At 35.2% G+C, this 20922-nt stretch overlaps 1 protein-coding gene across 3 annotated transcripts in view; it reads left to right on the top strand.

The window, feature by feature from the left end:
• Positions 1-20922, top strand: part of ABCA6 (ATP binding cassette subfamily A member 6) — a 72273-nt gene that overhangs the window by 15364 nt on the left and 35987 nt on the right. For 2 of the 3 annotated variants that reach the window (XM_058429049.1, XM_032177953.2), the window contains 8 exons: positions 812-915; positions 1685-1911; positions 6317-6458; positions 7262-7447; positions 11007-11154; positions 12636-12804; positions 17844-17902; positions 20612-20722. In XM_058429049.1, coding sequence (XP_058285032.1) covers positions 812-915; positions 1685-1911; positions 6317-6458; positions 7262-7447; positions 11007-11154; positions 12636-12804; positions 17844-17902; positions 20612-20722 — 1146 coding nt within the window. Of the gene's footprint in view, positions 1-811; positions 916-1684; positions 1912-6316; positions 6459-7261; positions 7448-11006; positions 11155-12635; positions 12805-17843; positions 17903-20611; positions 20723-20922 lie in introns of those variants that run through there. The other variant, XM_032177956.2, reaches the window with a different exon arrangement.

The raw sequence follows: 20922 nt of genomic DNA, 5'->3' as shown, positions 1-20922 counted from the left end.
AACAAGGAACATGAAAAGGAATGTAATGGGAGAGTGAAGCTGAAGTCACTCAAGTGCTACCTCCTGTGGCATCTTGTAAACCTAGGCAAGGAATAGCCACTGAGTCACTTTAATCAGGGCAAAAATGTAATTTGGTTTCCAAGATTAGGGGAACACTCCAGATATAGCCTGGAGAATAGATTGCCGAGAAGCTATGGAGAATGTCAAGAAACAAGGAGTCCATTATGACTGGAGCAGAGTGTTTGCTTTCATCTCCTGTTTATTTTCTAAGACTTTCTAAGCATGCTGTGGTCTGCAAGAATAAAACTGCTTTATTAAAAACTTCCATTCATTTGCTTCCTTTTTCTATGTAGTTAAAAGTCTAATGGTAGGTCAGGCATGGTGGCTCACACCTGTAATCCCAGCACTTTGAGAGGCCGAGGTGCGTGGATCACCTGAGGTCAGGAGTTCGAGACCAGCCTGGCCAACATGGTGAAACCCTGTCTCTACTAAAAATACAAAAATTAGCTTGACAACGTGGCCTGTGCCTATAATCCCAGCTTTGGGAGGCTGAGATAGGAGAATCACTTGAACCCAGGAGGTGGAGGTTGCAGTGAGCTGAGAGCTCACCACTGCACTCCAGCCTGGGCAACAGAGTGAGACTTCATCTCAAAAAAACAAAAAAACAAAAACACAACAAAAACAAAACACCACCACCAAAAAAGTTTACTGGTAGAGTCTCCTCTAGATTGTTTTCTTTTCAATACTTGTTTCATATTCTCCAACTGCCCTCATCCCATAATGTTGGCTGTGCTTTTCTTTGTGCTTACAGCTCATTGCTGGGATGGATATGATGAGTTTTCATGTACATTGACCGAATACTGGAATAGAGGATTTGTGGCTTTACAAACAGCTATTAACACTGCCATTATAGAAGTAAGTGCTTGATTGAAAAGTTCTACTAATTAATGTCAACTACTTCCAGAGACCTCAAGATTTTGATGAAAGATAATTGTCTTAGTCCATTTGTACTGCTACAACAAAATACTTGAGATTGGGTAATTTGTAAAGGACAGAAATTTATTTCTGGATGCTGAGAAGTGCAAGATCAAGGTGTTGGCAGGCTCAAAGACTGGTAAAGGTCCATTCCTCATAGATAGCACTGTCTAAGTGTCCTCATGTGTTGGAGAAACGGAGAGCAAAAACTGCCTCGCTAGTTCCCTCTAGCCTTTTACAAGGCACTAATCCATTCATGAGGGCTCCACCCTCATGACCCAACCACTACCCCAAAGGCCCTCCCTCCTAATACCATCACAATGGGAATTAAGTTTCAACAAGAATTTAGGAGGGGCCACTTTCAAACCGTAGCAATGATATATAATCAGATTTTCCTGTGGTTATATAATGAAGCAGATATTCTGACCAAGGAACACATTGCATATCTATTTTAAAACTTTAAAACCAATTTTATTGGTTTTAAAACTAATTTTGAAGTGGTTGTAAAGTCACAGGAGGCTGCAAATATAATGTACAGGGAAGTCCATGTACCCTTCATCCAGTTGCCTTTACTGGGAACATCTTGCATAACTACAGTACAGTAAGAAAAATTGGAGAACCGACATTAGTAAAATACACAGAGCTTACTCATAGTTCACCAGTTTCTATCTTTTAAATAATAATTATGTTTGTTTAAACTCTACTTTAGATTACAACCAATCACCCTGTGATGGAGGAGTTGATGTCAGTTACTGCTATAACTATGAAGACGTTACCTTTCATAACTAAAAATCTTCTTCACAATGAGATGTTTATTTTATTCTTCTTGCTTCATTTCTCCCCACTTGTGTATTTTATATCGCTCAATGTAACAAAAGAGAGAAAACAGTCTAAGAATTTGATGAAAATCATGGGTCTCCAAGATTCAGCATTCTGGTGAGTGACTAATTCAAGTAGTGCAAATTAATAAACAGGAAAATTAAGAAGCAGTGAAAAAGTGTTATTGTTTCAGAGCATCATGGTTTAAACTTGATGCATTGGCTACTTTTTCTTTTGTTCTGAGTTTTTTACTTAGTCTGTTAAATTTTGCCATGCAAAATAGTGCTTATAATGTGCTGAGCACTTTTTCTGTGCCAAGAATGTCTTAAGCCAACCCTGACATAGAGGAACTGTCATTCATTTTATAAGCAAGGAAAATGAAGTTCAAAGAGAGTAAGAGAATTGCCCAATGTGAGATGGAGGTTGAGTGCCAGAGCTGAGATTCTAACCCAAGTGCCCTGACTGCAGCTTGTTTGCTCGCCTGGTCTCTTTACAGTTAACAGCTGATTTCTCCAGACTTTCTCATGTTGAAGAGAGTATAATCCTATAAAAGTTGACTTGTGTTCAGGGGTTTGGCCACAAGGCATAGATTTTTTGGAGCAAGTAAATACTATATGTTGGAATTAAATGAGAGAGCCCACATAATATACCTAGGACATACAACACAAAGGCTGGCATGTAAGAAGGCCTTAGTAAGGGCATTTTCTTTATATATTGATATTTATATCTTGCCCCCCACTCCACATATAATTTAAAATGATTTTGAATTAATGAGTGTGTGTACACATATATATGTGCTATATATACATATTTACATGTATTACATATGTATGTATTTATGTATGTAGGTATATATGTATTTGTATCATAATAAAGACAAATAATTAGGAGTAGAAATAAAGACCTAGCAAATAGGCCAGGCACACTGGCTCACACCTGTAATATTAGCACTTTGGGAGGCCCAGGCGGGCAGATCACCTGAGGTCAGGAGTTCGAGACCAGCATGACCAACATGGTGAAACCCCCATCTCTACTAAAAATACAAAAATTAGCCGGGCATGGTGGTGCGTGCCTGTAATCCCAGCTACCTGGGAGGCTGAGGCAGAAGAATTGCTGGAACCCAGGAGGCAGAGGCCGCAGTGAACTGAGATTGTGCCACTGCACTCCAGCCTGGGTGACAGTGAGACTCCATAAAAACAAACAAACAAACAAAACAAACAAACAAAAATAAAAACAAAAAAACACCTAGCAAATAATCAGTAAGATTAGCAGATAGGAATGCAAATCATACAAGCTCCAAGCTTCCAAAAGGCTTTTGCAATACTCTCAGTGACAAAATCCATGCTGTCTGTCTAGAAAAAATAAAAAAGGAAAAATAATACCCCCAAAAGATATAACATTTGTTATATTAAATCCTGGGAGATGTTTTTCTATCTACGCCCCATATCAAGCAAATACTCTTTATGGTTTTGGAACTACCTGGAATGGATGAGAAATTATGTATTGAACAATTCCTTGTGAGCCACGTGTTACCAGAAATAAAACTATGGTCCAGTAAATTTTTAATTTTCTATAAAATATATTTTATTAATGGAGAGAATCTTAATTCTAATATATGTAAATTGTAAGATAGAAAAAGAGGAACCTGTGTCTTCAAATAAAAAAGAGAGAAGTTTTTGCAGTGGAACTTGGGGAAATACAAAAGAATGAACTTAGAGCCTCCCATGGAGTCTGTTAGGAGGGAACCCCTGGCCGGGCGCGGTGGCTCACGCTTGTAATCCCAGCACTTTGGGAGGCCGAGGCGGGCGGATCAAGAGGTCAGGAGATCGAGACCACGGTGAAACCCCGTCTCTACTAAAACTACAAAAAAATTAGCCGGGCGTGTTGGCGGGCGCCTGTAGTCCCAGCTACTCGGAGAGGCTGAGGCAGGAGAAGGGCGTGAACCCGGGAGGCGGAGCTTGCAGTGAGCCGACATTGCGCCACTGCACTCCAGCCTGGGCGACAGAGCGAGACTCCGTCTCAAAAAAAAAAAAAAAAAAAAAAAAAAGGAGGGAACCCCTGTAAAAGGGGCCTTCTTTCTGTCCAGGGCATGTCCTATAGGACAGTGTCCCTGCAGTCACCTGAGACCAGGGAGGCATGAGTCAACTCTATATTAAAGTCAGAAAGGTATGGGACATTTGGGTGTGAATTCATTCTCAGGATAAGTGATTCTTAGTAGGTATGCGACCTAAAAACTTAGCGAAATAAATTCATATATACATCCTTAAAACTAAGAAGAAAAAAGATTCTGAAATGTTTCTACTAAGTGCAGGGTATCTAGTGGAAATAAACTTTATGACAATTTTTTTACTGATGTAATAAATGTGAAATGTAATCAGTATTCTCTAAGTATAGAGTCTGAATTGCTTTGTTTTTAGCAAGATAGTTTTTATACACTTATTAACATCTGACTTTCCACTCTACTCCTGCAAGTGGTTCCTTTTTCTAAGTAGTGGCAATTTCTAGGTAATTTCTTTCATTTGTAATTTTCATATCCTGTGTTTTTTCAATTCCTACCTAAAGTAGTTCCCTTCTGAATTCAGGAAGTGGGTTTTACAGAATGTGATTTTTTTTAAAAGTGCTGATGTTTCTAACACAGGCTTAATCATTGTAATGGCATGAAATTTAAAAAGAAGTCAAATAACCAGTAAATCTGGTGTGAACATGTTCTACTGGGACATATTGATGCAAAGTCCTGGTTTTAATACTTGTGCTATATGCTTCAGCTATTGAATTCTCATTTAATTAGTCAATGTTAAGTAGACGAAAGATCTCTGGACAGAGATAAGGCCTGCAACTTCATGAACTTTGTTACCGATTTATTTTGTGACCGTGGATAAACCCCTTAACAAATAATAGGGATTGCGGTTTCCTTATTTGTAAAATGAGACACTTGGGCTAAAACACTCTATAGTCTTGTTAGATCTAAGATTGAATACTCTTTCTTAATAACCACTTCATAAAAATATCAACACTAGCACCTCTAAAGCAAAATCATGCAAATATTTAAGGGTGCAGCATACTTTATACAAATTTAAGTGAAGAAATCATGAATAGGAATAGAGAGAATAGAATGGGCTTAGTAGAGTTGCAAAATTTCGATTTTCTACTACGAAAGAGGCTGGAGGTGCTGCCTGCTGAGATCCCCATGGATAGTCAAATTATCAACTGCCCCAGTGTTTATAGAGTTACTTGATTGATCAGAAGCTTTTAAGTTGCTTCCAATTCTACAGTTAGGACGGTATGGTAATATCTAACAAAGCTGAAGTTACAAAATGCTTAGAAACACTCTTGTACATTTTTCTCAAAAAAGACAAGTACAAGAATGTTCTTGGCATTGTAATAGAAAAAAATGGAAAACAACCTAAATTTCCATGGGCAGCAGAATTTTGGGTCATAGTCTCATAATGAAATATTATACAGCAGTGTATAATATTGTTGACTGATAAAGACAACTTGCAGAATAATACATATGATATTATTGATACTGTTTAATACAATAGTCATACTGTTTATACAATACATGCACACAGAGCTGTTGCCTAACACGTAGGTACCAACAAGGCACAATGGCCCAGCTGTGCTTACAGTCACTTAATTAATTTTGGCATCCTTTTTATTTTTTTGAGATGGAGTCTCACTCTGTCACCGAGACTGGAGTGCAGTGGCGTGATCACAGCTCACTGCAACCTCTGCCTCCTAGGTTCAGGCGATTCTCCTGCCTCAGCCTCCCAAGTAACTGGGACTACAGGCATGCATCACCATGCTTGACTAATTTTTTTGCATTTTTTTTTTTTTTTTTTGAGACGGAGTCTCGCTCTGTCACCCAGGCTGGAATGCAGTGGCGCAATCTCGGCTCACTGCAAGCTCCGCCTCCCGGGTTCACGCCATTCTCCTGCCTCAGCCTCTCCGAGTAGCTGGGACTACAGGCGCCCGCCACCACGCCCGGCTAATTTTTTTTTGTATTTTTAGTAGAGACCATGGTGAAACCCCGTCTCTACTAAAAATACAAAAAACCCGCCTCGGCCTCCCAAAGTGCTGGGATTACAAGTGTGAGCCACCGTGTCCAGCCTTGCATTTTTAGTAGAGACGGGTTTCACCATGTTGGTCGGGCTGGTCTGGAACTCTTGACCTCAAATGATCTGCCTGCCTTGGTCTCCCAAAGTGCTGTAATTACAGGCATGAGCCACCGCGCCTGGCCTTGGAATCCTTTTTATTGGTTGGTGCCTGTACCAGTGTTCAGTATCTATCATCTCTGTTTGCATACGTGGTAAAGGTAATGAAAATGAATGGCAATTATAAAGAAGGAGAATTGTGATTGAAAAAGGATATGCAATGAGCTTCTGCTGTAGGATTAACAGTATAGTTATTAATCTAGAAGGTACAAAGGTAGTCATTACATTGTTCTTTAGATGCTTTTGTATATATTAAATACTTTGTAAATAAGTTAACATAATTTATATAACTTTTTGTCTTTATTTAGGCTCTCCTGGGGTCTAATCTATGCTGGCTTCATCTTTATTATTTCCATATTCATTACAATTATCATAACATTCACCCAAATTATAGTCATGACTGGCTTCATGGTCATATTTATACTCTTTTTTTTATATGGCTTATCTTTGGTAAGTTCATACATTTATTACCACTTTCTCTGCTTTAGATCTTAGCTATATGTAGCTAATATTAATGCCCTAGTAGGTTACTGTAATCACTACTTTCATGTCCATTGTGTGTGTTTATGTGTGTGTCCTTGTGTGTACTTGAGATAGTTTCTGTAGAGTGAAAAAATTATGTAATCCAAATAAAATTTGACCTGCCTTTTGCATAAAGGACTGAACTAATGAAATGATGTATCAAAAAGAAAAAACAATGCTGACTCAAATATCAAAGGCTTTTCTGTATGATTATTGAGGTTATTTTTGAGGGGTGGACCCAATTTTTTTTCCCATAAGGGTGCCCATCACATGGTAGCTGATCCCAATATCTCTTCTCCCTCTAATATTCTGTCTCATACTCACTTCTCATTTCACTCTGCTCTCCCTTCTCTGAACAAGGGCCTCTAATTTCCACCCTCCAGGTTGTTTTCTGCAGAAAGTATGTAGATGCTCCTTCTTACATTAATTTAGCTTCATTACATTAATTTAGACCCAAGTCTGCATTTCTACCCTATCCTCAGCTCTTATTCCAGCTTTTCCCCCACCCTTTCCTCAGCAACAAAAGCCTGGCATTTGAGTAGGATAAAAAGGATCCTCTTTCAAAAGAAGTTGAGGAAAGAACAGACTCATTATACCTTAATATTTTCACCACTTTCTCACTGATAAATATTTATGTTATGATATAAAAATCCGTATTTGATTGGGCTGCCAAAGATTCTCAGTGAGCTAAATATTTTTTATAACAGCTGAATGTCTTCTCTCTCTTGCAGGTAGCTTTGGTGTTCCTGATGAGTGTGTTGTTAAAAAAAGCTGTCCTCACCAATTTGATTGTGTTTCTCCTTACCCTCTTTTGGGGATGTCTGGGGTTCACTGTATTTTATGAACAACTTCCTTCATCTCTGGAGTGGATTTTGAGTATTTGTAGCCCTTTTGCCTTTACTGCTGGAATGATTCAGGTAAGAGCCTAGTTAATTGGTTTATTACTGAAATTTCAAAAGAAGTAGATACTTCATGCCCTGTAGGATCAGCACTACTCAAACTAAGAGCTTTTATTCTAAACAATTTTTCTAAAGTTAAACTTTAAAATGTTATTATTACATTGTAGAAAAAATGTCACTTCACAAAGAAACTTAAATTAAAAAAAAATCCTTCAGATTTCACTGCTCAGATATATTTTCATTTTGAAGTATTTTCTTCTAGGTTTTTTTCCCTATGTACAAATATTTACTTTTATTACTATTGATTTAACATAATGAAAATATCTGCTAGTTTATTAAAATTGTTATATATGAACCCACTTTTATTGTTTAAACTATGAATATGAAAAACTTTCCAAACACAAGTATAGTTTAACAGATAATTATAAAGTAAATCAAAGTATCCATGAACTAGATCAAGGAATAGAATGTCGCCACCAGTCACAAACCCCTCAGAACACTCCTTCGTAAAGGTAAAAATTTTATGATATTCACTTCTTTGCTTTTCATTACCACCTAAGTATGTGTTCCTAAATAAAATTTTTGGTTTTGCATGTTTTAAACTTCATAGGAGTGATGCTGCACAAAGTGTATTTTTGAAAATCTCTCTTTTTTCAGTCAACATGACATTTTTAGGTGGCAGCATAGTTTCTGTGTAGCTATAGTGTAGTGTTACGTAGCATCCTATTGTGTTAATATACTATCAATTTTCTTATCAATAGATTATGATAATTTTTAGTTTTTGAGCCTTTTTAATAAAGCTGCTACAAATATTCTAGTACACATTTCCTACTGAATATGGACATTCCATTCTGTTCATTATGTTAGTATGACAAACAGAATAGTGGGGCTGAGAGTATACAAATATTAATCTTAGTAGCTACCACCAAATATTTTTCCAAAGTGGTTGCATCAATTTAGTTTTACATCAACAGTGTTTCGGAATTCCAGTTTTTCTAACACTTGACCAGTATTGTCAATCTTTCAAATTTTAGTTATTCTGATGGTTATGCAATGATATATCATTGTAGTGTTAATTTGCATTTCCCCGATTATTGATGACGTTGAATGCCTTTGTATATGCTTAGTGGATTACGAATTTTCTTTTTTATTAATTACCTATCCAGTTCTTTGGCCCATTTTTCCTCTGAGTTTTCTGTCTTCTCCCGATTGCTTTATAAGAATTCCTTATACATGTTGAACATCCGACATTTTTCCGTTATTTGTTGCTAGCTTTTTTCCTCTCTTAATGGTACCTGTGATGAACAGAGATACATAATTTTGATAAGGTCCAATTTCTCAAGTTTCTCTTTTATGTAGAATGCTTTTTGTAAAAATCAATTTAAGGAATCATTGCCTACACCAAGTTTACAAAGATATTTTCTGGCTGTTTTTCTAGAATATTGACTGTTTCAGCTTTTACATTAAGATATAAAATCCATTTCAATATAACTTTTGTGCATGTATAGGTAGAGGCAATATTAATTTTGCTACACAAATATCCAATTTCTCCAGCTCAATTTATCAACTAGACTATCCTTTCCTTGAATGAATTGCAATCTTTCTTTTATCATAACTCAACCAATCATGTGATGGCCAAAATGCCTATCCTTGCACTGTGGCCACATTGTCTTAATTGTTTTGCTTTATTATATGTCTTGATATCTGGCAGTAACAGCTTTACCTCTTTAATCTCTTTTTCAAGAGAGTCTTGTCTATTCTAATTTCTTTGCAATTATGTAAATTTTAGAATTAGCTTATCAAGTTATGTAATCACACATTTATATGCCTGTGCAAAACTGTTAAGAGTGTGATGCAGTTGAATTATTCGATCAGTCTGAAGAAAATTGTCATCTTTTTTTCAGCCATGAACATAATATATCTTTGCATTCATTTACGTGATCTTCAATTTTCTTTAATAATTATCTTATTTTTATTTTTATTTTATTCTGAGACAGGGTCTTGCCCTGTCACCAAGGCTGGAGTGTACAAACACAGCTCACTGCAGCCTCAACCTCCTGGACTTAAGTGATCTTCCCGCCTCAGCCTCACAAGTAACTGGGACTATAGGCATACACCACCACACCTGGCTAATTTTTAATTTTTTTAGAGAGTTAGTCTCACCGTGTCGCTCAGGCTAATCTCAACCTCCTGGGCTCAAAAAAGTGATCCTCCCAACTCAGCCTATCAAAGTGCTGGGATTACAGGTGTGATCCATGCACTTGGCCTGTTTTAGTTTTCACTGTAGAGGTCTTACACATTTTTATTTGATTTGATGCTTTTGATATTTTCCTTGCTATTATAAATAGCATCTATGTTTAAATTCTTATTTTTAAACATTTGTTGTTAATGTAGAGAGATGCAACTGATTTCTGTACACTGGCGTTCTATCCAGCATTCTTGCTATATTCTCTTATTAAACCCAATATTTTTCTGGGTTTTATACTGGAATTATATATAATCATGTTGTCTTCAAACAATGATGGCTTATATTTTTCCCATCGCAATCCTTACGCTTTTTGTTTCTTTTTCCTGCTTTCCTGCACAGGTCCGGACCTCTAGTACAATAATGAATAGAAATGCAGGCAAAATAAAAGCTTTCTACGTCGTGCCATTAAGTACGATGCTTATTGTTGGTCTCGGTGCGTGTAATTCACCAGATTAAGGAAGATTCATCTTCTTAGTTTGTGAAGATATTTTCTTTACTATGAATAGATATTACATTTTACCAAATGTTTTTTCTGTGTCTATTATATTGATCACATTATTTTCCTATTTAATGTTTTATGTTGAATTACATTGATTGATTTTCAATTTTGGATTCCTAGAATAAATTCAACTTTATCATGAAAATGTTAACATTTTAACATAGACTGAGAAGCTGTAGAGTGTGCAGGGTAAGGAACTGGACTTAGGAGTAAGACTTTCTCTTCTAATTTCACTTTGCCACTTTTGGCTACTCAACTTCGCTGTGCCTTAGTTTTATCATATGTAAAATGCAGATTAAAATCTTATTATTTTTATAAGACTTATTGCTTATCTGATAGGGTTTTAAGGAAGATTAAATGATAATATACAAAACACTTAGGACAGTGCCTAGAACATAGTCGCTGTTATTATATGGCAAAATTCTAAATACAAATTTTATTTGAAATAATAACTAGAAAAGGAGGTAAGTTCTCTTTTTATCTAATTAGAGGCATCCAAGAATTTCTTATATTCTTTCCAAAATTTGTATTTCCTTAGTTGCCCAGAAGAGATATATATTGCAATGATTTTCTGAAAACAAACAAATGAATTATAATTTAAATTCTTATACTTAGAACATTGTATTTATTAAATAAATGTTTTTCTAATTATTTTTCATTGTAAAATAGAAATATTTTGACCAATACCTTTATTTACGTATTTATATATTTGACTAGTAACTACTAAGTGCCTCTTGAAAAGGCTAGTTAATAAATTAATACTTTTTGCCGCTATGCCAAGCTATTTATTTATTTATTTTAAACATTTATTTTTATTTGTTGATTCTTAGATTATCAAACTGGATTATAACTTGAATGGTGTAATTTTTCCTGACCCTTCAGGAGACTCATATACAATGATAGCAACTTTTTCCATGTTGCTTTTGGATGGTCTCATCTACTTGCTATTGGCATTATACTTTGACAAAATTTTACCCTGTAAGTAATAGTAAGTTTTCTCTGACCTCTACAGTTATTAATTACATTGAATATATTTTTTTAGATTATATAGACTTTTAAAATGAATATTAAATATTTCCCATTTCAAACTAATAAGTTCGTTTTTTCTACTTCATAGTTTTAATGGTCTAATGAAAGTTTTATGTAAAAACAATTCTTCTTATGACTTTACTATAACAATATATTATAATTATGTGACAACAATAATTATAATATATCTTGTAATTATGTGGTAATTAAATAATGTTAGGTTTTTCTGGATCCCTGAAAGTGTTTTGAAAGGGTCATATTAGGATTTATGTCAGAATAAGATAAAATAAATTAGTTTTTATGGTGGTTTGGCTGGCGGGAGGCCATTATACTGTGGAAGTGCTTTCTCGTGAATATTTGTTCAGCATCATTCTCAAAATGTTTTATATATTGTTCATATTTACAGAAGTATATTGATTGCCCAGTTAGATTATCTTGCAAACAACCAAAAATTTCACGTAAGCCCAGAATTTTTTCACACATTCTAGAATCAGAAGCTTTTTTTCTGGCACAATCTTCTTGTTTATCCTCTTATTTTATATGTTCCTTCCACTATTTAATGTTGTCTTATAGGTTTTCTATGTACTTACTTGTACATATTCCTGTCTTTCTGTGACTTCTGGTTGATATGTGAAGGCCCTTAATAATAAATTCAACTTCATTTTTTAAACTGGAAAAATATATTTAAAATATCACCATAAATTTATTCTAAACAAATATAGTTTCTCCATGTATTCATGCCTAAGAAGGAATATATATATTTCAATATTATGTTCAATTATGTTGCTGTGGTCAAATTATTTAAGTTCACAAATATGTCTACAATTATTTTTATGCACTATATTAAGGCTTTGTGTTTTCCCAAATATTTGGTTTCATTCATTCTCCTAAATACCTTTAGATCACATTTAAAAAAATTTAATAAATATGTTTATTGGGTGATACAAATCTGTTTTTCATGAGCCTATTATCAAGGATAATGCAACCCATTGTTAAGACTGGAGAAAAAGGAGATATAATGGTTTCCTTGTTGGGTGTCCTTTTCTACAGATGTAGACAACAGAGGCTCTAAGATCTGTACTAACGTCTTGATCAGGGAAAAGCTGGAGTCCAACTCAGCTGGTCATACACCTAATATTTCATTTGAACCTCACTTTCCTGTTGACTTTCTTTTTTTTAGATCACATTTTATTTATACTTTGTTGAAAGCTGTATTATATTGTTTAACTTTTGCAATATATTATTTCCTTTGAATTCTCATTGTTCACTTCATCATCAAGTTTTCTTCTTAGTAATAAATAGGGTTTTAGAAGAAAAAATGTCTCTATGATGCTTAAAACTTCAAGGTATTCTGCATTGTCGTGAGCAAGGCTTCTTTGCGCATTGTTTTACCATTACTGATCATATTTTGTTGCCTCTTGGTTAATTAGATGGAGATGAGCGCCATTATTCTCCTTTATTTTTCTTGAATTCATCATCTTGTTTCCAACACCAAAGGACTAATACTAAGGTTATTGAGAAAGAAATCGATGCTGAGCATCCCTCTGATGACTATTTTGAACCAGTAGCTCCTGAATTCCAAGGAAAAGAAGCCATCAGGTAATCACACTTATAAGTAATACTAATACATGAGCACAAGGCTAAAGAATTATTAACCAAGAGCATCAGAGTGAGCTTGAGGCAAAATATTGAAGGAGAAGATATTTGTTTTTGTCAATGTCACTTTGAACTGCTCCATTTCCATCACCACCAATTTCTTCTGTTATTGAAAGGAAAATCCTGCTTGTTTATCAGCTCCATATCATATTATCCAGCCACACTTCATCTTGCCCCCCTTTCTGCCTCTTTCTCTTGTGCCCACCTCTCTTTTATACTTGATCCTTTCATTCTGTGAACCCCTCTCTCCATGGTTTCATTTGGCTTTATATGGTAAGTTGGAATAAGTAAGAAATCCTGAATCAGAAATTCTTAGATCCTAATACTCTCGTCTCTCATTTGATGTGTAATCTTGGAAAAATGAGTAAATTTTATGAGTCTGTATGTCTTCTATGAAACAAGATTAATATTGACTTTGTAGGGTTGTTATGAGATTTGGTATATAACAGAATTGTATGAGGAGCAGTTAGAATATCTGTTTTTAGCCAGGGATTCTAACTCAGCAGTTTTGGGATTGAACCCAAGTATTGTGGATTTCAAAATAGCTTTGTAGACTTTTCTACAAAATTTGGTACAAAGTTAATGAATCAGCGCTTTAAATAGCAATCGTTTATTTATTAACAGATGTTTACTTAGTGCTGACTATGTACCTGACTTGCACATAATTCGCACAAAAAGTTTACAAGGTAGGTATCTTTATTTTCCCCATTTTGAGAATACAAAAAGTGAAATAATCAAAGCTGAAGCCTTTTACCCAATGTCACACAACTCGCAAGTGGGGAAATGGAATTGTAATCCAGGTAGTCTGGCTCTACAGTCTGCTCTTAACATACTATTGAGATGTCAGGAGGCAAAGGAAAATGAATAAATAGAGAACCATAGCTAGGAAGTAAAATATTTCCAAGACAGAGAGGCCTAACCCATATACCTAAGCTTCCTCCATCTAGTTCTTAACCAATTTTCCATTAAAGTTTTCTGAGAGGGGCAACAGTGCCTCCTCTGCTCTAGCTAGGAGTATACCAGCTCTATACAAAATATCTATCCAAACGAGAAAGGCCAAGTGAGGAATAATTCCATAAAACTCAGTTCCAGTGTCATCAATCCTTCTTTACCAGTTGAGGGCACAAAATAATATTGTATTATATTATTATTCAAATTATAATAATTCTCAGATCCAACCTTCTAACAAAATCTTTTTACTTACAAAGACCTCAAAATTTTCTTTGTTCTTCTACTGCTGCCTAGTGGCCTAGGAAAGAAAGCAAAATGTCCTCCACCCCCACCTTCCCCCGACTTCTCTCCTCTTCTCCCACACCCCCACTGTGCCTCCAAACCTAGCCAATGTATACAATGTTGACTGGGCACACCTGTCACTTGATCTGGATTCTTAGCTCAGGTGGAATCTGAGGCTACTGACAAACCAGGTAAAGAAAGTCATTTGATGCAAGGACTATTCACTAAAGCTTTTGGATCCATTGTGGGGCACCTCACCCCAGATCCACACCAAAGCAAGAAAGTAGGCTTAGGCGGTCAATGTTGTAGCTCTTTAATGACAAGGTGGTACATACTCACTGACTGTTAAAGCAGGTCTGGGGCTGCAAGGCAGTCTAAAACTGCCTTTCAACCATCCGACAGTATATGCAGTTTCCAATCCACAAGTTTTATCTCTTCTTTCTTCACAGTGATCATTTCTTAGTAGCATCATTACTCTTCCCCACCTGTAGACATTGTAAAATCTTTTTCAATCAATTCCAACGTGTGAATTCTATTTTGTATGAATATAAAAGGCACGAAGGCATTGATTTTTTTCTTCCTATGTGGTCTCTGCTTTATATAAAAATGGACTCTTCCCCTTTATATACGAATGCTTTATATACAAAGGAACTCTTCCCCTAAGATACATAGAGCTTACAGGATATGTAACCTTTAAGCTCTGTGTATCAGGGGTATGGATGAAAGCTTGTAGAATTCTAACCAGAATCATGATTCTGGATTTGTAAAAATATACATTTGTTATTCACAACTGGCTCTTCCTCATTCATAACCCCCAAGTCACATTTTCTCTGGGGGCAATTGTGTGCACATATGTGCATTCCTGTAACTATAGACCATTCAGGCAATATTCCAAGAACACAGGTAGGATGTCTGCCCCAAATGTAAATGACTGATTTCATGTCTAAAATCCAGAAACACCAGCTCCTCCTAAATGGAATTTTCTTTATTAAAACAAGACATTAAAGGATCACTTCAACAGGGATTCCATTTTACAAAGAAATTCTGAAATAAAATACCTGGTGAAACTCATCACCTTTTAACTTTGCTTAATTAATTCATTCAACAAACATATTGTTGCTGGGTTCTTTACTAATCTTTAGGGCTGCAAAGATGAACAATAAACTGTCTTTCAAGGAGCACACAGCCTAGGGAAGAAGATAAATAGGTACATGAAATTCAACCTGATAAATGTAGGGATAGAGATATTAACTACTGTTATTTAGTCAATAGAAGTGTTAACTACCCTAGTTTAGGGAAATTGAAGAAGAGAACATCTATTTTTCTTTTAAAAAGTTAAAAATTACTGAAGAAATTTAGGCTTTTAAAGCTGACATATTCACCATCCAGATTGAACAGATATAAACATTATTATAATATTTTCTTTGTATTTTTAATGGATATATAACATGTTTATTTAAAGTCCCTTTTGATCTCTTTAAAATATTTTCTCCCTCCTTCATTAGAATTGACCTTTATAATGGATTTGGTGTTATCACTTTCCATTCATATATTTACATATTGCACCATACACTTATAGCCCTAAACAATATGTGATATAGATATAGGTGATATAGCTCATGTGTTTTTAATATAATCTATAAATGGTATCAGACTGTACTTAAGTTTCTACATATTGCTTCTACACTCAGCATTTTGCTTTGTGGGGTCGATTCATAGTGATAACTATGGGCTAATGCATTGATTTAAATTTTTATATAAGAATATTCTAAGATATGAATCTACCATTTTTATTTATCTTTTCTTACACTGAAGAATATTCTGGTTGTTTCTAATTTTTTGCTCTGACAAATGACGTTGCAATGAACATTCTTTTAAGAATAAGACATATAAAAAGGTGCATTTGTGCATATATACATATGTGTGTGTGAGTGCATGTGTATATGTATATGTGTATGACACACCCAGCAGAAAAGACAAAAAGCACTAAGCTTTGTGTAGGATATAAATGGTGGTTTGGTGATCCTGATACATAAAACCTGAGGCCGAGGATGCTGAAAGATGTCACTGGACAGACCATGAGTGGCTGCTTCATGTGGTACAAAGTAGCCTTGACTTTCCCTCCGAGGCTGATAAGGAACGTTGAGGAGTAAATAAAATGGATTTTAAAATAAATCGCCCTGTTTGCTGTGTGAAGCATGGATTCTAGGGGAATAAACTGAAAGTAGGGAAAATAACTAGAGGCAGTGAACAACAGAAGAATAGTTGAAGACTTAAAAGGGACCCAAGACTTGAACTATTTTAGAGTTAAATTTTACAAAAATGATACCAGGTTGGATGGGTGATGAATCTGAGTGAGAAACAAGAAGAGAGTAGTTGAATGTCTATGCTGCCAAGTAAGATCCAGCACGATGGGGGAATGGGTTTAGGTGACAATGCAGTGAAGTCTGTTCTGGATATGCAGTTTTAGAGCAGTTAATTCTCAAACCTGGCTTCACATTAGACTCATTTGGAAGAACATTTAAATTATCCCAATCCTCAGCCTTCACTGCCAAGAAAAACTCATCACTCCAGATCAATTAATGTGAATCTTCTTTTTTCTGTGAACTCTGCAGAGAAGTAATTAATGTGAATATAATGTGAATCTCTGAGGATTGTTTGTAGGCATCAGTTCTCTATGGAATTCTAATGTGTATTCACAATTGATAACCACTGATTAAGAGTGGTGTGTGTGTGTGTGTGAGAGAGAGAGAGAGAGACAGAGAGACTATCCAGCAAACCATTAGACGTGTAAGTCTAAAGATCAATGAAAATGGTGGGGTCAACATTAGGTTGATATTAAAACAAAAAATCCAATGAGAAAACTTCTGGAGAGAGTCCCGAATGAGAAGATCCATCATATACATGGAGATGCATTGTTGTGAGCAAGGCTTCTGTGGATGTTCTGTGGAACATCAAGCTGATGTGTCTGATGAAGAAAGAGGAATTTATTAGGAAACAGAGAAGGAACATTTAGAAAAATAAGAAGCAAAGCAATTAAGTCACCACTAACAAAGAGAAAGTCATCAACAGTGACTCATAATCCAATACCTAAGAATGGAAAAGTATTTGTTGTATTTTATAATTGGGAGGTCACTAATGATTTCATTATGAAGTGATTCACTGGAGTGGTGAGTTCAGAAATCAGCGTGCAACTGAAGAGGAATTAAAGGTCAGGAAGTGAAAATGGCAAGTTTACAATGGCAATTTTATTTTGAGAATTTTATGCAATACAGGGAGGAGAGAAATTAAACTGTGTCCAAAGTAGAGGTAAGTTCAAAGAGGAGCTATTAGAGAGGACACTAGAAAAGATGCAGGTGACAGAGTGTCTAATAAACTAATAAGCAAGACTTAGAGATGATGCAGGATGCCAGTTCAAGACCCCAGGTAAATGAGCTGATCTTGAACAAGGGGAAGAACCAACTATTCTAAATCTAGAGGAAGAAAGTGAGGATAATTACACAGCATTCTACTTTTCTAGGCAAAATACTAATAGTTTAATTGTAACTTGAGAGAGACTCCTTTATTTTCTACCTCGGGGAAATGAGTAATCAAAAATAGGTCTTTTTCTTTCTGAATAGACTGTTTATGCCATCCTTTATTTCACATAAAGTGGTTGGCTGCAGCTATCACTATGACTAGAGCTATTAATGGCCTGTGCTATTTTCACTTCTGTGTTGGCTAAGTAAGCACCCTTTTTGTTATTTCAGAATCAGAAATGTTAAGAAGGAATATAAAGGAAAGTCTGGAAAAGTAGAAGCATTGAAAGGTAAAGAAAAACATTGAAACATTTCATTCTTTCACTTATTTCTTTATTATAAAAAAGGGAAACAATGTGAAAAAATTTGAAATATATAGATAAGCAAAAGAAAAAAGAATATAAATAACCTAATGCTATCACTTGGACATTAATCATGATTAAGAATATGCTGTAAAATTCTTCCAGATATTTCATGGATCTATTAATTTATAAAAATGGTATCATACAATGAAAGATGCAATTTCTCTTTGTTTTTAAAGATTAATCTGCTATGATCAATATTTTATATATTGTCATTGTGAGGAAAGAACATCTAGACTGAAATCTGATAAAGGTTTTATACTAGCCAGTGAATTTACATAGTTTATATGTACTGGTGAGGTTAACTAAAGCAAGATGAGTAAAACCATTGACTATGAATTAAATTTCACAAGTCAATATCCTATAACAAATATAAGTTATAATTTGAAATGAAAAAACACATTTTGATACAAAATATTCTAACATACAGTTTTCTATAACAGACATTTAAGCAAACATCAAAGTGAGTAGCTAGATTTCATGGAGGACTATTTACTTTTATTAAAAATAATTTTTAGGAGGAATTAAAATGATTTTTATAAAAGACAGAAGCCTTAAAAGCTGAAAAAGAAGAGCCATGAACCTTCCAGAAGTAGAGAGTTCTCTGACCATTGTGTTTATATTGCGTGTATTTTCTAATAAATACAGCATCCTTTAATTCAGTCTTATTCATTGCTTTTAGATTAGGTCTTTGAGAATTTAATGTATTTATATGAGCAATTTTATTCTCTCTCTAGGTTTCTCTCATCAAATACCATCTAGAGCTGTGATTTCTTTCTTTAATGTTAGCTCAGGAGATACTGAAATAATTTTAAATTGGTTACTTAAAGTTTTGGAGCACATTTTGAACTACCTTTGCACTCATCAAGTCATGAACTTCTTTTTGTCTAAACAAAAAACTTCTTTAAGAATTTTGTTCATTTGGCCATGTGCGGTGGCTCAAGCCTGTAATCCCAGCACTGTGGGAGGCCGAGGCGGGAGGATCACGAGGTCAGGAGATCGAGACCATCCTGGCTAACACAGTGAAACCCCGTCTCTACTAAAAATACAAAAAAATTAGCCGGGCGTGGTGGCAGGTGCCTGTAGTCCCAGCTATTCGGGAGGCTGAGGCAGGAGAATGGCCTGAACCCGGGAGTGGGAGCTTGCAGTGAGCCGAGATCGCGCCACTGCACTCCAGCCTGGGCAACAGAGCGAGACTCCGTCTCAAAAAAAAAAAAAAGAATTTTGTTCATTTTAAAAATAGCAGCACCTTAAAAAATTAAAAGCATTAGACATCAATACATTAAAAATATGATTATGAATTCAAACCAAGTGTAGCTGCTCTTTGGGAAATCAGGGAAGAAGTTGCATTCCCTTAGCCTCCTCTTCCTTCCTCATGGAGTTAGTTTCTGGAGCACATCTGCAACACCTTTGGGACACACTTTTGAAATCTTTTATCTATGGCCTACTTTTCAGAAGCTAAGTAGCATTCCATTATATGGATACCATGACTAACTTATTAACACACCAATGTATGAGATTCAATTTGTTTCCAATTTTTAGTGTAATAAAAAATACTAGAATGAACAGCCTTGTTCAATCTTTGTAAATGTCATAAATTGTTTCTTGAATATAAATTTCTAGAAGCAGAATTATTCAAAAGAAGCATGCTTTCAAGATTCTTGATTCATATTTCAAATTATTTCCCTCTAAAATTATAAAAAGTCATACTCCCACAAGCAATACATAATAAATAATAATGACAACGACAACAATAGCAATAAACACTCAGATTTCATTGAGGACTTGGTGTGTGCGGGAAACTATGCTAAGTGATTTACATGTACCATTTTACATTTAGGCCTGTGAAAGACATGTTAATATATCTCTCACTTTGCAGATGAGGAAACTGAGGCTTCTATTTAATTTTTCCAGTTACTATGGGTCAGTCCCAACAGCCAGTATCACCTCCCTCTTACCCTGGAAAATTACAGGCCAGGCATGGTGGCTCACATCTGTAAATCCCAAAGTGGGTGGATTGCTTGAACTCAGGAGTTTGAAACAAGCCTGGGCAACATGGCAAAACCCTGTCTCTACTAAAAATACAAAAATTAGCCAAGTGTAGTGGCGTGAGCCAATAGTCTCAGCTGCAGGGGGCTGACGTGGGAGAATCGCTTAAGCGTGGGAGACTGAGGCTGCAGTGAGCTGTGATTGCTCCACTGCACTCCAGTCTAGGTGGCAGAATGAGATCCTGTTGCCAAAAAAAAAAAATTACAAACATAAAATTTGTTAATGTATTTATTTAGTCGTCCCAATATTATTTATTAAATAAACAATCTAATAAATTTGAAAGGTCATTTTATTAATCTTTATTTTTATATTTTCTTTGGTCCATATTAGACTTCTGTTCTGTTCCATTGGTCACTATATCCTGTACCAGTAACATATTATTTTAATTATTATAGTTCTGTCACATATTATTTTGGTAATTAGGAAAATATTGAACATTGTGTATTTTAAAGTATTGAAATGCTGAGAAATACGCCACTAAACTAAATAGCCTTGTTCTATGTTGGGACCAGACCTGTCTAATGCCTTTCTGTTTATACTGTTAATAATTTGTTAACAATTTGTTCTAATAATTTGTTCTAAAAATAGGCTTGCTCTTTGACATATATGAAGGTCAAATCACGGCAATCCTGGGTCACAGTGGAGCTGGCAAATCTTCACTGCTAAATATTCTTAATGGATTGTCTGTTCCAACAGAAGGTGAGTAAAAAGAAATTTCTCAAAGGCAAGATGTCTTATAATAGAATGAGGTCAAGCATATGCCTGTCACTTTAAATTTTAAATTTGATGGCTTAAGAGAAATAATGTTTATCTAAAGTTGTTTCCAAGAGCTACATAATTTTGAATATACTTCATATTTCTGCAATTTTATAAAAATTATTATCTTTATTCCATTGTGT

The sequence above is a fragment of the Hylobates moloch genome, unplaced genomic scaffold, assembly GCF_009828535.3.
Source record: "Hylobates moloch isolate HMO894 unplaced genomic scaffold, HMol_V3 SCAFFOLD_15, whole genome shotgun sequence".
In the NCBI taxonomy this organism is placed as follows: domain Eukaryota; kingdom Metazoa; phylum Chordata; class Mammalia; order Primates; family Hylobatidae; genus Hylobates; species Hylobates moloch.
The sequence above is the reverse complement of the archived record's forward strand: the minus strand, read 5'-3'. Positions and strand labels throughout refer to the sequence as shown.